General features: G+C 46.5%; 1 protein-coding gene across 1 annotated transcript; it reads left to right on the top strand.

Moving 5' to 3' along the window:
• The first annotated feature begins 5,943 nt into the window (after nucleotides 1-5,943).
• Nucleotides 5,944-10,617, top strand: LOC127335218 (uncharacterized). Its single transcript, XM_051361825.1, has 3 exons — nucleotides 5,944-6,182; nucleotides 7,059-7,349; nucleotides 9,830-10,617. The coding sequence occupies exons 2-3, from the start codon at nucleotides 7,091-7,093 to the stop codon at nucleotides 10,444-10,446; spliced, it is 876 nt and encodes a 291-aa protein (XP_051217785.1). The 5' UTR covers nucleotides 5,944-6,182; nucleotides 7,059-7,090; the 3' UTR covers nucleotides 10,447-10,617.
• Nucleotides 10,618-12,122: the final 1,505 nt, after the last annotated feature.

Below are 12,122 nucleotides of genomic sequence, written 5' to 3'. Positions count from 1 at the left end.
GTGACAAAAATATATAGTAAGGAAACAATATGAATTGACTAACATTTTTTCTGCGGTGGAAACAACTTGCAGCTATACTATTATGGAACAATACAAATATAAATAAACACCCGCCATATGTTTTATTCTCGAATAATATAAATTGCCTTCATGCTTTTTTATCTTCGTATGCCCTGGAGGGGATGTAAGCAACCCAATGATCATCAAAGATATAAATATTATACAATGAGCAATCAAAAAATCAATAACCACTTATACATACAAAAAAAACATAACAGATAAAGCACACATGCATTTTTTGCATCGTCTTTCTTTATATAGCAGACAAAGTAACCAATCCCCATGTATTTTGGTGAGATGCAGCCTCATATGCTGAAAAGAGAATGTATACTAATGCGAGAGAATAAATAAAGAGATCCCCATGTCTCGCATAAAGTAGGTGAAACAAAGGGGAAAAGATAATGAAGAACAAAACTCACTTGCCACCTAGATGCAGGCACATATGCTGAAAATTTTCATTCCTGATTGGAGGCCATCTGTTAGGAGCACGGAACAAAAAGAAGACAATGAAAGTTTACTAAAATTGCCTTGTAGTGAACTGATTACTGAGAAAATTGACAACGAAAATGAAATAAAACCTATATGACAATGCCTCTGAACCATACTGATTACTAAAAAAATTGCACAAGCTTACAAAATTTATCCGCGACTCTTAACATATTATAACAACACATGGTTGCAGCTTGAAACAAATCACTTTAGAGCTGTGGCATGAAAACTAAGCTACGTAAATGGACGGGCGTATATTTTTCTTATGATTTTATTTACCTAAGTCAGAATAAAACATGTAGAGAAGTTGATCCTGTTTTCTTTACCTTCTTTTCACCTCTTTGGCACTTCAAACGTGAGCTATCGAGAAAAGCCATCAGCTAAGCTCCATCCATGGAGTTCAGGAAAGCAACCAGGAAATCTAGATCCATGAAGGCACATTACGCAAGTCCATCAGATAAGATGTAAACTGAAAGTGCACAAGTCAGAGGGAAAGGTTGAGACTAAAATAAAATTGCCAGTACCAACACGGTAGTTCCATCTCAGCTATTATTTTCAAGCTGAATGTTTGAATCAAATATAACATAAACCAACATCTGTAATCTACCATAGCACAAACTAACACATGTAAAAGACAAAAGACAAAAAACAAACACCAGAAACAAGCCCAGCCATGAGAGCATGCAGATCCAACAATCTAATTACATTCAAGAACCCCATAAATCTGTAGAATAGAGTGACAATGATAATGATATGTTGCCCAAAGTTACAGATCTGAATCACCTAAATGACATAGCCAAAAAGAACAGACATATGTAGGAATCTAACATGAGTAAAACCTTAAATATGAACATCAATATTTACTTCTAACTCTAGCATCCAAATATCTATGCTTCCATTCAGCAATAAGGAAATCCTTTCGTTTCCCATCTAAGAACTCACACATGGTACGAGTAGAAAAGGTCCTTGGTTTGGGGAACAAATAACCATGTCAACCAAATTGGAATGGATTGGGTGGGGAATCATGAGAAGGTGGACCTCGGGCCTCCCGTGATCCTCCCCACGGGCCGACCACAGAGGGGAGGTGGACCTCGGGGCGCCCGGTTGGCCGTCTGCCGTCCCCGCTGCAGCTGCCCGTCCAACGCAACCGCGCTGCGCCGCAGCGCATCCTCGTCGGCGGCGCGGCGCACGGCGAGGGCCGCCGCCTCCCGCAGCTCCCCCGCCGCCTCGGCCGTGGCCGCCGTCTGCTCCTCCAGGCCACGCGCGTGCGCCGCAGCGCGTCCTCGTCGGCGGCGCGGCGCACGGCGAGGGCCGCCGCCGCCTCGGCCGTGGCCGCCGTCGCTCCTCCAGCCGCGCGTGCGCCGCAGCGCGTCCTCGTCGGCGGCGCGGCGCATGGCGAGGGCCGCCGCCGCCTCCCGTAGCTCCCGTGCCACCTCGGCCGCTGCCGCCGCCTGCTCCTCCAGGACACGCGCGTCGCCTTCCTGGCCTGGCCGGGGGAGATGGCGGTGGTGGGACCGGCGGCGGCCTGAGCAGGAGAGAGCGATGGGATTGGGGGAGGAGGAGGAGGAGAGCGACGGGATTGGAGGAGAAACGGGTGGCGGCTAGGGTTTTTTCGCCCTGGGGCTCGCTTTTATACGAGGCCGCGGTGGAATACCGAAAATACCCTGCGGGTTGAGATCCACGCCAATGCATACCGACGGAGATCCACCTTCGGGACCCGCATGTAGTGAGCTATGGAGGAGTGGTTACTGGCGGGGGGCCGGGTGGAGACACCGGAAAGTTTAATTCCTTGCACCAGATCGGAACGTTGCGTGCTCGCTACGAGCTACCCCGTTCGTTCTAGCTAGGGAGCTGAAAAAAGTGGAGGTGGGCCTATGTACACTTTTTTTTTTACACATCAAACACTTTGGGAAAACTCATGCATTCTTTGACCTCTTAGCCAAACTATCTCGAAATTTGATCCCTAGGTTCAGCATCAACTAGGGTGAAGTTTAAATAGTGCATGCCGGCACCAAGCTAGCTACCGGCAAAGGTAGGTCAGCGGCAATGAGCATGATGTCGAACCACTAGAAAAAATCCATGTCAAATTCCTTTAGCGCTGAGTCAAGTTTCTTTGGCGCCAACCTGCACAACTTTAACTTTATTCTCGTTGGCACCGAACTCAGGGATCATATTTCAAAATAGCTTTTCTCGAACAGCCAGACGAGGAATTAATTTTTGTAAAAGATCAGATTTGTCAAAAGAAAAAAATACACCGCCGCTCAGGACTTTGACATGCATGCGACATATGCGTCCACTCATTCACCCCACCGGCAACAACAAAAAATGCCCCATATAGGTGGAGCTGTAAATGAACATGAGATTGAAAAAACCGTGTCCATGGAAATTAATGGAATTGCCCCCCTAAATATCTTCTTTCCTTTTACCACTATATATATAGCGCATTTGTATCCTGAAAGGATTTCATTCATTGATTTCTCAAAGTTTCACGTGCTGGGATTTCATTCTTTTTTCTTTTACTTCTTTGTCCTTTGGTTTTCACCAATCTGTAAATGTTTGTCCAATGTAAACAAGAACAGTCATAAACCATACAATGCAAATTGCAAATGAGGTCTACAGACTGGTGAGGGACAACAGGAGGCACTGAAAATTAGCTTGTAGCTTCCTCAAGCTCCCGCTTTGTTTGTTGTATACTTTTGCGAGATTTGAATTCATAGCAGACGATCGGAGGGTTGCGTGGTTGGCTAAGAGTTTCCTTTCCCGTGAAACCCTGTGCGGCCGCTGGCCCGCGGGCTGCGTGATCACACTACGAGTTTCCTCTATTTGGGTAGCTACTAGCTAGACTGTACGTGGCACGGTCGGGGACTAATTTGATTAGCTTTTCACCTCCATGAATTCTTGCCAGCTACCGGCCGGAACCGGAGCCGGAGCCGGAGCCTTCCGCGCAACACTCCTGCGCGGGTGATAGGCCTGCCACATTTTCGAGAATTTCCTTTTCATTTTCTCTTCTCTTTCTTTTTTTCTTTTGTTTTTCCTATTTTTCTGTTTTTTTTTTATTTTTTAGATTCAAAAATTATTAAGATTCATTAAAATGTTTAAATTTGAAAAATGCATAAATTTAGATTTTTTTTGAAACTTCTTAGATTATAAAAATAATAAATATTCAAGTTAAAAATGTTTAAATTTTAAAAATTCAAATTTTGAAAAATCAACTTATGTAAAATGTTATGTTTCTAAAATAAATTATATTTACAAAAAAACTCACTTTTGAAATAAAAAAATATATAAAAAACAACAGAAAAAGAGAAAGAAACGAAAACGGAAAAATAAAGAATGGCTACCTTGTCTTGTTGGGCCGCGACCCAACTGAGTGACCCGGGTGCGCACGGGGATAGGACACGCTCCATCTGCCGACTAGGTCGGCATAAAGGAACCCCTGCGTAGAGACTAGTTGTTGTTGCCTATTGTGCTTTCCGAGTCAGATAGCATGTTCGAAATGGGGCTATGGAGTTGATCCCTATCTAAGAAAATATCACTTTGATGGCCCAATAGGAAGTGGAATTGGTCGTTGATGTTATATTCATATGTCTCTAATGGTTTTGTCATAGTCGTTTATGTTGTATACTCTACATGTTGATGATTTTGTTCTTGTTATTTTACATTAACTTAATAAATATGGATGCGTGTATCAATTTCTTGTGGAAGCCAGGATTTGATCCTCCACCTAAGAAAATAAATTTTTGACTAAGGTTATTTTGTCTAATTATAAGCAGTACTAACCCGTTGAAATCACAAGAAAAAGGTAGGCCTTATCGAATGAGTAAACATTTTTTTATGGATTGAAACATAAAATGATGTTTAATCACAAACCACTTACCAAAATGGATTGAACCTTTCTTAGAATATACAACAAAACATTCACAATTTACTGATTTTAATAAAAATCTGAACACTTTGAAATTTTAGTTCAAAACTAGGTCAATCTAGCATGTTGGATCACAAATGAAGGGTCGACAGTCCTGGCTTTTGGAAGCTGAATACCTTTTCCCTAGGATATCTACCTGTTTGTTTCCGTCTAACCAATAGTCCAACACTTACCAGAAGGTTCTCACGGAGTTTGGTAGCGGATAGACGTGGTGGTCACGCAGCTGTCGTGAGATTATTTCCCCGCCCAACTGTTGTGTTCCCTCCATCCACGTAAACCCACGATGGGTTTGTAACAAAACTCCGTAAAATAATGTCCGTAAATGTATCATTCTAGGTGTCTACATTCACATAAACCCACTTTTTTTTTTGACGTGGAACATACTTATTACATTACCTAACTGGAGTAGCAAAATTGCTGTCCACAAATACTCTTAACACAGTTCGGTACATTTTCTAGCCAAAATCGGCTAGAATAATTACCACTAGAACCTATCGCCGCAAGGGCATGAACAACCTTATTACAATCTTGAGGCCTAAACGCAGGGATGGAGCTAATGGGCGGCTAGCAAGGGCCATGGCTCCCCTTTGTTGGATTTTTTTGTGATAAAATCTCTCTAAACTATGTGTTTTAGCCTCCAGATTTGCTAGGAATATATTGGCTCTGTGGCCCCCTACATATAATTGCATGCTTATTTGGCCCCTTTCAAGTACTAATCCTGGCTCCGTAGCTGCCTAAACGAAAAAAAAAACTCTAGAAAACCCACGATTCTTAGAGGTGCAGCATAGCACTCGGACTTTGACATGCATGAGACAGATGCCTCCACGAATTGACTCCACTCGGCAACAAAAAATGACTCCATATATGGAGTTATACATGAACATGAGATTGTAAAAACCGTGTCCATCAAGATCAATGCAATTGCCCCCAAATTATTTTCTTTCCCTTTACAACTATATAGCACATTTGGGACTAAAACTGATTCTATATTATTGATTTCTCAAAGTTTCATGTGCTGGGTATTTCGGATTTTCATTTTTTTCTTCTTATACTTATTTGTCCATTGGTTTCCACAGATTTTTAAGTGTTTGTCCAACCTAAAAACATTCATCGAATATACTACCTCCGTTCTCTAAAATAAGACCTATGTTTTTTAAATATAAATATTTGCATTACTGAACAGTTACACTAAAGTGTTCTATAGTGGATCTAGTGTTATTGATTTTTTATTGTAAATGTTTATATTTTTTATAAGTTTAATCAAACTTATTTTGACCAAGAATATACCGTGCCACATTTTTTGTGTGGAACGGATCGATTAAATTAGCTGTTCCTTATGGGTGGGCCGAAAACATTGGGCTCCTCGGGCTTCTTTCAGCCAGCAGCAGAATTGGGCTGAAGAACAACGAAACGTTGTAATTTTGGAGCTGGTCCAACGTGCGAATAAAAAAGGAAGAAGCAAAGCAGCGTTGATGAATTGTCCATTGCTGATGAGTTGAGGTAACTTCCCGAACATCCCTTTGCTTTACCCCCGTTTCGTGCTTTCCTCTCTTCCCTCCGGCGCGCGCAAGCACTTTGTCCACTACTTCACGGAAATTCCCCACGACTTCTATACCTACACGGCGCGGCGCTCGCCCTCCGGTGCAATCTTCCTAGCAATTCCCATTCCTCCGCCTCCCAGCGCCCCCGCGAAGCTTCGTCTCGCAAGGTACGCAATTCCCCTCCCGCTTCCTCCAATTCCGTGAAAATTCCATGGAAAATCCGCATAGTTTGCGCATTCTTGGTGGTCATGGCAGCCTCTAGGGTAGTTTCTGGGATTTGGGCGGCCCGATTGGAAATGTTCCCCGGGGCTGAAATGGTCGCGACTGCCACCAGGCGTATAAATTTGGAAAGTGTTTGTGTTAGCAGAATCATCATTACCACAAACCATAGAAATCTTATCGCCTGCGGCCGAATTCTTGTTTCTTGTTTCCCTCTCTCTTGGTTTTGATTTCTGAAATTAGGATGTCTCAATTGGATTTTACAACCCGGGGCAGGGATTTAGTCCAACGACCTGCAAGGTGGTTTCTTGATTATCCTCTCATTGGGATTAGTGGGGAGAATTTAACCCAATTGCAGCTGAGGGAGACTAAAATTGCTTGCTTGGATCGTGCTGCTGGGAAGGAGAATCTGATTGGATTTCTCCCCAAGTTGCCTTTCGATGGAGAGGCTGCTGCCCGGAAGCTATATGTACCAAGCTTAGCAACCCAACAAAAGTATCTTGTTCAGAGGAAAGCATACCCATTCAAGAGATGGAGAAGAGTAGGGAGGGGATTACGAGACAACCCATTAGATCTGGATGTCAATTTTTTGGTGCTAGCCACCGGCTACTCATTAGGAATAGTACCCAATACTACACACCAAAGGCCGTTACGGCCCAGCTTTATTGCAAGAATATGTCGAACGGGGTCAGAGATATCTGGACAATGGAACGGGAAAAGGTTTAGGGTGAAGGATTTTGGTTTGGGCGGCGTAGGGCGCAAGAAACACCGCAACAAGGGAGAGGCTTTCTTTTGTGAATCTTACCCAGTAACATCTAATGCAGGTGAAGCTTTTAGCAACAGCAGGCTTGAGATAATGTCGATGGTTTACGATGGGTATCAAAGTGACGATCGGCAAAGTGAGGAGGTTCAATCAGCGTACAAAAAGGTCAGTGGCGGTGATGGGGAGATAAGAGGCTTTTTCAATCTGGATGAAGCTGAAGAGCATAGTGAAGAAAATGAGTGGAGTTGGGTACCCCAAGAGAACGATTCTCTTGCTGAATCGATTTCTTCGCTTGACAAAACACAAGAAGTTCTTGAAAGATTCTTCAAGAAAAATGAAGCTTTTGAAATGGGTAAGTTATTTTCTTCTTCAACAATATCATGCACTCTCTTTTTAGTTTTAATTTGGGCTATTGGTAGTAATCGATAGTTCCCTTTACCCCCTTTGTGCTCGTGAACCAAAATAGACAATCTACGATAGCTTGAATTGAAGGGTCTAGTGCTTTGGTGGATGCTTGCAACCTTCACTGTCTGCTGGAACTTGAGCTTTGCCAAGCAGCACCATTTGGCCCCTGAAAACATGACTTTACAAAATTTCAGATTCCATAACATATCTGCTCATATTTAGTGGTCAGATGACTACTGCTAATTTAACCATAGAAGAAGATACTCATGTTCTGATAAATCACTTAACTTCACTCCTGGTACTTTTATTTTCAATCACCGACGATGAAGGTTCCTGTCCGTATTAAGAATCCTTGCATATCAGTCATGGGGTTTTCTATATAGTATTTTTTTTCTAAGAGCTTTCCATATCTTTTCGCGAAAACGCAAAAGGTTTGCGTTTCGATTCATTGATAGAAAGGAAGTTTACATTACAAGCCCAAGAAAAGGCCGAACACCCACAGTACACACCCGACACTCAAACTAGACTACGACAAAAAGGCCGAAATCCGTCGAGTGCTCCTCCGGGACACTACAGAGTGAGCTCCTCCGCAAGACAGAACCCTTGCCGATGAAAGTCGCAGTGCTCGCGCATCGTCGAAATTACCAAGAACCTGCCAGCTGCAGCCAAGACGCGTACCACCTGAATCCCGCGAGCCCACCACGGCTCAGCTGGGAGCAATTGCTGCTCCGGCCTCGACCCAAATCCGAGGAACGCCGTCGGTGCAGCGGCTAGCTCCCGGCAACCTTGATAGACGTGCAAGCGTGTAGTCTTCAGCAGCCCGCCAACAAACACAGAGGCCAGCCCACCACTGCTCATCCAGAGGCATGCTCGCGCTGATCGAGGAAGATCCTCATCGCGCAAGCCACCGCGATACTACTCGAGAGGCTAGCGCGCTACCTGCATCGCAAGACACCTCCCATGTGGTCAGCGCTAAGATCCACGAGGAAGACGTACGGCCCGAACTCAAGTTCCCAAGACGACGCCTCCAAGGAGGGTACGACGTCCAAGACGCCGTCGTCGCCCGATTTGGCTAGCCAAATCTGAGGTTTTCACCCGAAACATGAGACCCTAGGCAAGGGAGGTGCCGAAACTCCTCGGTGACGCCACAAGAGGAAAACGGCGCCCTCAGGCGTCGCCGTCACTGGCCCCGAAAGGCAGAGCTTTCGCCCAGAGCATGGTTCCTCACCACTGCAGGCACTATCATCCTTCGCCAAGACCTCCTGTGCTGACCCTTTTCTCTCAAAGCGCTAGCTTTGGCAGCGCAACCCACCGGCAGCACGTCCAGCGCGCCAGGTCGGGGGCAGCCATGCCCACAAAGGGACAGGCTGCCTAAGAGGGGCACTACTGAGCCGCAAGCGGCGCAGGTGCCACCATGGGGTGGGTCGCTGCGGGACTGCGGGACTGCACACATCCACCTCAGAGAGCATCGCCGGCCACCCAGCATCGTCCACCTTATCACCAGCGCCGCGCGGACGCCGCGAGCCGCCACGCCAAGATGGCGTAGGGTTCCGCCCAACCCGGCCAGAGCAGCAGCACATGCGCTCGGAGCCGAGAAGGACGGACAAGGAGGAGGTGCCTGGCCGCACCCAGGCGCTGGAGGGCAGGACGGCCGGGGCCCGCCAAACCCAGATCGGGCCCAAAGGGCCCAGATCCGAGCCAGCAAGCCCGCGCCGCCATGATGCCAACTCCGGCCGCCCAGCACAACCTGCCGCCAGCGCCGTCGCCGTTTCCCCAGCGCCGTCGCTGCCATCCCCAGCGCCGTCGCCGTCGCTGGCCACCCCTACAGCGCCGCCCGCCGCCGGACTTGGTGGCCGCCCGAGGGCAGCCGCCGCCTCCAAGACGGGGTCGCCGCCACGCCACGAAGCTTCCACGCCGCTGCTGAGGCAGCCGCGCCGCCGCGCCCCTCGTCGAGCTCGCCGCCCTCACCGTCCGAGTCGGCCCGCGCCCAGGCTTCCGCGCGAGGGGGAGAGGAATCCCCGCCGCCGCCAGCGCCCGGGCTTTGCCCAGCGACGCCCTCCGGCGGCGGCGAGGGGAGGGAGGAGCAGGGGGAGGGGCCTGGGCCGGTGGCGGCTAGGGTTCCCTCCCGTCGCCCACGGGAGCGACGAGGGGGAACGAGATCGGTGGAAAATATTCCTTTCAAGAGCTTTCCATATCATAGTTAAGTTTATGAGTTACACAAATTGTAATGCACGCACTTCCTAAAGTTTTCTAGCTCTTGTTCTGATGAATCACTTACCTCCAATTGTTCTGCCTGTTTATAGTGGACTGTTCATGGGATCCCATGATTGCTACAATGTTCTCTTTAGCGTTTCATTCTTCTATTTATTGTGTATGCTTGGGTTGAACTGGCTGTAACAAGTGGTTTTTTCTGCCTGTGTTGTTCAGAGACGCAGAGACTGTCAGAACTTGGCTTGGAATTTGTGGCTGATGACAAGAGAGATGTAGATGCTGTTGATGTATTAGGAATGGATCAAAAGATGAAACATCTTGAGCAGAAACTGAAAGAAGCGTCAGATACTATCACAGAGAAGGATTCAAGACTGTCTGAGCTTCAATTACTTATTGATGATGCACTTGCACCGGAGCCGCAAACATCGCCCGTCAACATTGATCAGTTGGAGACGGAGCTTGAGGGCCACCTTCAGGGGAAAATAGAAGCTGAGATCCAGTGTCTGGTCATGATGAAAGCGAGGCAAAGCTGGCAAGTCCGGGCGGAGGACCAGGTTGCTTTGTGTGAGCACAAGCTCTCTGCCGCGGAAGACACAAAAATGCTGCTCAAGCTACAAGACACCGAGAAGAAGATCCTGATGCTGAAGGAGCAGGTGGACAGACTAGAGGCACACGAGAAGGAGCTCTCCGTGACGACGGAGGTGCTGAGGATGCAGAGCAAGACCTTCAAAATCGGCCTCTTTGGCCTCCTTCAGCTGATAATGCTGTGCGTCTCCTTGAAGATGTTCTTCGCGCAGGACTCGGCCCGCTTTGGTGATGTCGTACCAACATGATGGATGGATGATGTAGTCAGTGTCAAGCCTGTAAATTAAGGTTGATTGGTTTGTGTTGTTTTAGGTCTAATTTCTAGTTAACAGCTGATGCAGGTTTGTGATGTGTGTACGTCTGAAACTACTGTAAATTATGTATGTGCATATATATAGATTTGAGTTTGTCTGACTAAAGGTTATTCGCTGTTCGCGCCAACTGATCAGCGGCGTCACGGACAGTTTCCTTCAGTGTTCGTCGCTGGAAAAGAAAATTCTTCGTTTCTGGCAGTACGACCGGAGGCCCTGGTTTGACTTCCCTTCAAGGCTCCAGTAATGGAACTCTTGCTACGGTCCGTCATTTCTTTCAATTTAGATGTCTGATCGGCCGTTGATTGTTCACTCTAAATACTGGCAGCGAGCGCATTCTTTTCCCTGCTCCGTTGGAGGACCAAAAGAAAGAAAGAAATTATGCAGTGACTGTGAGCACCAATACCGTACTCCATCATCCAGAATAGTACTACGAAAGGGATGGACCAAGTCAGAAAACCACGAGGAACACATACCTGCTAGGAGGACTACAAATCAAAATGGCAATAACTGTCCCTAAAGTTAGTTGATTTTTAAGGTTTTAAACTAGGCCGGTGTATTCGAGTAATCTTGATCCTGCATAAGATGAAAACACACAGATTTTTTTTTTTTTTTTGGAAGGGACTGGTGAAGATAAAGGATGATCTTCTTCACCTTGGCATATTCTGTTTTTTTTTCAAAGAGGGGTTTCCTCCTCCCATTTCTATTAAGAAACCACGAGTTTCACTACAACTGAAATAAAGAAAGAGAAAAAAACAAAGTAAACAGGAAAACTAAAACAGCAATTCTTCATTTAGAGCTACCATGCGCCTGTTCGACAGGCTACCTTAACTACTTAACTACAAAGGAAGGACCAGAGAAACTGGAACGTTATTTTTAGCTATTACAGCCAGGCCAGTACATGTACATGAGATACAATATGCAGGGAAGCCCTTTATACAGAGAGAATATACAGTAAAGGGTCTATACATCACTAACACCCCCCCTCAAACTCATGGTGGATCAACAACACTGAGTTTGGAGAGAAAGAACCCATGATGTGCTCTGGTCTAGGCCTTCGTGAAGAAGTCAACAAGTTGTAGCTCGAAAGGCACATAATGACGAGTCATAACCTGCTCCTGCACAGCATGGACGCACATAGAAGGCATCAACACCTATGTGTTTGGTGAGCTCGTGCTTCAACAGATCACACGCAATGCTGATGGCACCAGTACTGTCCGATAAGAGAGGAGTCGGGGCGTCAGCAGAAACACCAAAGTCCGTAAGTAACCAGTGTAACCAAGTCACCTCAGCCGTCAAGAGAGCCATCGCTCGCAACTCAGCCTGGACACTCGAACGAGAGACTGCAACCTGCTTCTTGGTCTTCCAAGAAATGAGAGAGCCACCAAGAAAGACACAGTAGGCAGAAAGAGACTTGCGATCCTATGGATCGCTAGTCCAGGTAGCATCTGAGTAGGTCTGGAGCTGTAAGGAGTTGGAGCTAGGAAAGAAGAGACGACGGGAGATAGTGCCACGAAGATACCGGAGGACACGAAGGAGATGACTATAGTGGACACTAGTGGGAGCAGACATGAACTGATTCAGAATGTAGCCGGGTAGGAGATGTCAGGACG

The sequence above is a fragment of the Lolium perenne genome, chromosome 2, assembly GCF_019359855.2.
Source record: "Lolium perenne isolate Kyuss_39 chromosome 2, Kyuss_2.0, whole genome shotgun sequence".
In the NCBI taxonomy this organism is placed as follows: domain Eukaryota; kingdom Viridiplantae; phylum Streptophyta; class Magnoliopsida; order Poales; family Poaceae; genus Lolium; species Lolium perenne.
The sequence above is the reverse complement of the archived record's forward strand: the minus strand, read 5'-3'. Positions and strand labels throughout refer to the sequence as shown.